This window comes from Notothenia coriiceps, unplaced genomic scaffold (genome assembly GCF_000735185.1).
Source record: "Notothenia coriiceps isolate Sejong01 unplaced genomic scaffold, NC01 NC01_scaffold00021996, whole genome shotgun sequence".
NCBI classification, from domain to species: domain Eukaryota; kingdom Metazoa; phylum Chordata; class Actinopteri; order Perciformes; family Nototheniidae; genus Notothenia; species Notothenia coriiceps.
In genome coordinates this window covers 650-5,275 of record NW_011354697.1, presented here as the reverse complement: position 1 = coordinate 5,275, position 4,626 = coordinate 650, and the positions used below count along the sequence as shown (strand labels likewise).

The 4,626-nt window shown below is 39.1% G+C and overlaps 1 protein-coding gene across 1 annotated transcript; it reads left to right on the top strand.

The window, feature by feature from the left end:
* Positions 1 to 1,391: 1,391 nt before the first annotated feature.
* Positions 1,392 to 3,640, top strand: LOC104953559 (ubiquinone biosynthesis protein COQ9, mitochondrial-like; the record flags this gene model as incomplete). The annotated part of the gene is made up of 4 exons (XM_010780504.1): positions 1,392 to 1,663; positions 2,338 to 2,473; positions 3,177 to 3,319; positions 3,523 to 3,640. Coding segments are annotated over 4 exons (648 nt in total), but the record flags the coding sequence as incomplete, so codon positions are not given.
* Between the last annotated feature and the right edge of the window lie 986 nt (positions 3,641 to 4,626).

Here is a 4,626-nt window from a genome sequence, read left to right as displayed (position 1 = left end):
GGAATACTCTGTTACAGTAAAAGTCCTGCAATTAAACTGTAGTAAAACTAGAAAAGTATTATCATCAAAATATAGTTAAAGTAGCGAAAGTAAAAGTAGTCATTGTGCAGATTGGTCCCTTTCAGAATAATATATATGATATGTTTTATAATGATTGATCATGAAAGTGTTCTCAAAGCTGGTAAAGGTGCAGCTAGTTTGAATGACTTTGTATAGTGCAGTCCAGTGCAGGGTAGCTTGTGAATTTACTCCAGGTGGAACTAAAGTCTGATTCAACACTTGATTATATTTCACATCATTCATCCACATCTGTGAAGTAACTAAAGGGATTAAATACATGTAGTGGAGTAAAAGTACACAATGTACCTCTGAATTGAAGTGTGGTAGAACAGAACAAAGTAGTATAAAACTGAAATACTGAAGTAAAGTACAAGTACCCCAAAATGTACTTAAGTACAGTACTTGAGTAAATGTACTTAGTTACTTTACACCGCTGTGTAAATGTAACAACTCTTTGAGTTTTGATTATAAAATAAAGTATCTGTCTGTAACACAAAGCACCTGCATGTTTGACAGCTGCTTGCCTCACAAAACTAATTTAATGTATAGATTTAGCATTCCACCTCCTATGTAAGTAGGATGTGTATGCATATACGACGTTGCAGAAATGGGACAACGACAATGGGGATTTGTGCCTTTTTGTTTCTGTAAATGCTCGGTTATATCCAAAGAATATAAACCTTCTCGAAAAATTGCAACAAGTCTTTCCAAAATCGAAATATTTTTTTATTTAGTTTTCTCAAATTCACCAATAATTTGAGGCATTCTGCAGCAAGAGAGAAGTTGATGAAAGATTAGAGCAAAGGATTGTATAAGTGTTGGGGAAGCTCCTGAAGGCTCAACAGTTGGACCAGTGCCACCTTCTCGTAGTACACTCAAAGTGTTGGTAATATAAACATGATTTCTGTTTTCAAAAAAATAAAAACACCATCAAACAGGCAGATATTTAACATTTGGCACTGGCTAGATTCAGTTAAAGGCATAACAACATTTCTTATAGCATTTTGAGATTTTCTAAACAATCATCCCGTTAAAGTCCCGACAATTGGACTCCTGGATTAGCCAGACATTAGTCTAAATCCAATCAATTGGATATCATATGAACCAAAGCACATGTGATGACTTCAGTTCTGAAGTTAATGTTATGTTTAGTTCAACGTAGCATTATGTTGGTTACGTTTCAATGCATTTTAGACCATGGAAGAGTCATATCTGAGTAAAGTACAACATCCCATGTTTGGCCATAGATGTTCGTGTTTTGTTGATCTTGAGTTTGAAATTAAATCTGACATGTTACTTTTGAGTTTCTGTCACATTTTCTCCTATTATAGCCTTTAGAAGCTAATGAGTATTTTCCCCCTGCAGAGGTTTCTGCCCCAGCAGCACAGCCCCCGTGCAGCAGCCTGACTCGAGGCTTCCACCGGGCAGCACTGAGGCTTCAGGATGAATCCAAAGCTGACAAACCCCCCTCCTCCTCACCCAGCTCAACCACCTACCATGAGCACTACCGGGCTCACTCTGCTGAACAGGAGGCAGCAGGAGCCCCCCAGGAACACTCAGCATCTGAGCCAGCAGCTGAGGAGGCCTCCAGGCCGAACACCAGGTTAGTCTGTACAGAACGCTCTCAATCTTGAGGCAACCTTTATAATTAAAGGTTATAATGTTTGTGTTGGTTAAAACAATATTTTGGTGCATGCATTTGGATGTATTAATTCATTTTCTCATTCCAGAGGTTTGCAGTCTGAGCCAAAAAAATACGATATAAAAATAAATTTGTATTTCAAACAATCAGAAGGCAATCAAAGATATTGAGACATTTTGAGACACCCACAGTACACGGTACACAACACATCACTGGCCGGCAATGCTAATAGAGTACAAAGATTTGATAGGGAAAAAACCTTTGTTAGAATGAGGGCGAAGACACAAAACAGTAATTAAAAAAATACACGCTCCATATCGCCAAGCCCCAAGCAATCTCATTTTTCAGCCCAGATGGTTGAATCAGAGCAGCTCTTATGTTTAGTGAGAGCAACAAGTCAGTGAATGCCGTCTCTGCAGAGCTCTGTGTTTGGTGAAACAGAGATCAAAAGAGACAATCAACACACTAAATAATTGTTATATGATGTGTATGAATTTCTTATCCTGATATTGTTCGGTCAAAGCAGAATTGCCCCATCGCATGCATCCAAATATCTACTTGTCATGACCTCAGAAAACCTCCCCCTCTGTTCTTCATTCCTACTGACACGTGCCTCTTTCTGTGTGTGTGGACAGCTACCAGGTTCAGAGTGGAGAGCAGGGCGAGGAGTATGAGACAGAGGAGCAGCTTCAGGCTCGCATCCTGACCGCTGCCCTGGAGTTCATCCCTCTGCACGGCTGGACAGTGGAGGCCATCGCAGCTGGGGCTGAGGTGAGTGGAGCAGCTGCACTGCTAACGCGCACACACACACACACACACACACACACACACACACACACACACACACACACACACACACACACACACACACACACACACACACACACACACACTGCCCCCTCCCTACATATTCAATGACTGACTTTGATGAGTGAGTAAGTGACCTCAGCTCTTATTTATACAACTGTCCAAAGGCTACATTTTTTTTTTAGCATACTCATATTTATTTCTATTATTTTAAAATCGAAATAACGGTCTATAGTATATTCATATGTATTCTGTTTATATTTGCTGTATTATACTGTTTATTTGTATACCTGATCTATATATACCTTTTTATCTCTATAGTAAATTCAATTTCTACACTGCTGTTTATCATGTTTATACCTCCTTGTAGTGTTCATAGTGTCAATACTGTCAGATGTGTATATTTATATTATACTGCAAATAACACTCCACTAGTTGTTTAACACTTCTAGTTAGATGCTAACTACATTTCGTTGTCCTAGTACCTGTACTCTGTGCAATGACAATAAAGTAGAATCTAATCTAACAGGCAGAGCCCACGTTTCGCATTGGCTCCCTTTTGGTAGTCAATGTTGTGTCTCTTCTTGACCTGCTTTTTGTTTTTATACACACACATGGTTATTTTCCTGCTGTATGATGCATTATGTGTGTGTTGTGTTGGTACCAGATGCTGGGCCTGTCCTCTGCTTCCACTGGGATGTTCTATAACGGAGCTGGAGACCTGGTGCTGCACTTTGTCTCTCAGTGTAACTCCCAGCTGACAGATATCCTAGCTGAACAACACAACCAGGTCCAGCTGGGCCAGGCCGAGTACGTTAACACACACATTTGTACATCTACATGTTTTCATAAGCTGTAAATATATGTGATCTCTGTTCTGTATCTTTGACTGATTGACCTGAATGTTTTATGTGTATTATCTCGATGCCCAAGACAAATTTCTCCTAAGGGAAAGCTCTATCTTAATCTTAAATAAACTTATTTCAGCTTTTGTCTTTGAAACTGTGTTGCAGACCTAAGAAGACTGCTGAGTTTCTGAGAGATGCTGTGGAGACCAGACTCAGGATGTACATCCCTTACATTGAAACCTGGCCACAGGTACACTGTTAGAACCTCTGTTTCTTCTTCCATGTTTGTATTCTTATTACTAGCAGAGGTCAGAGTGGTACCTAAAAGCGTGATTAATGTGTTTTATAATGAGGTATGTTGAGAGTTTCCAAGGCTCTTTTTACCTGGCTAGATCACAATGGAAGCGTATTCTGCAGACATTACCTGCTGCCCTCCAGGTTATGTACAGAAATTCAGATTGAAAACACTGTTCATTAACTATCTCTAATAGCAGCATCACTTTTCAGTATAATCAATCTATGAAATACTGGGTCTGGGCTGAGGGATACTTTAAATACTGGTCAACATGCTGAGGTCCAACGTTAAATAATGTCACAGATAGAAGCTGTACAGTTACAGGTGTCATCACACTGTGTGCATCTTAGCGTTTTTTTCTTATTGTTGTTGCAGCAACCTTGTCTCAGTGCAGCAGAAAGGTTAGGTTCTTAGGTAAGCTACATAGTACGATAGTATGGCTTTATTACTTCCCTCCAATTTAGTTTTGTGATTTTCTAGTGTCATCCATTTGCCCACATTAGCTCTGCAACAAGACTCTTAAAAATGTGCTTGTTGCATGCAGTTGCGTAGCCACCATACCTATGGAATGCCATTTAAGCCAAAATTAAATAAATAAATAAATAAATACTTAAATAATTAAATAAATACATATATTTATATATATATATATATATACACACACATACACACACATACATGAAAATAAATTATGAAACCCTAGGGTTTTCGGACCCCCCCAGACCCCCCCAATAAAGCAAAACTGCACGTTTCAGAGTGGCCTTTTATTGTGGCCAGCCTAAGGCACACCTGTGCAATAATCATGCTGTCAAATCAGCATCTTGATATGCCACACCTGTGAGGTGGGATGGATTATCTCGGCAAAGGAGAAGTGCTCACTATCACAGATTTTTTCAGATTTGTGAACAATATTTGAGAGAAATGGTTATTTTGTGTATATAGGAAATGTTTTAGATCTTTGAGTTCATCTCATG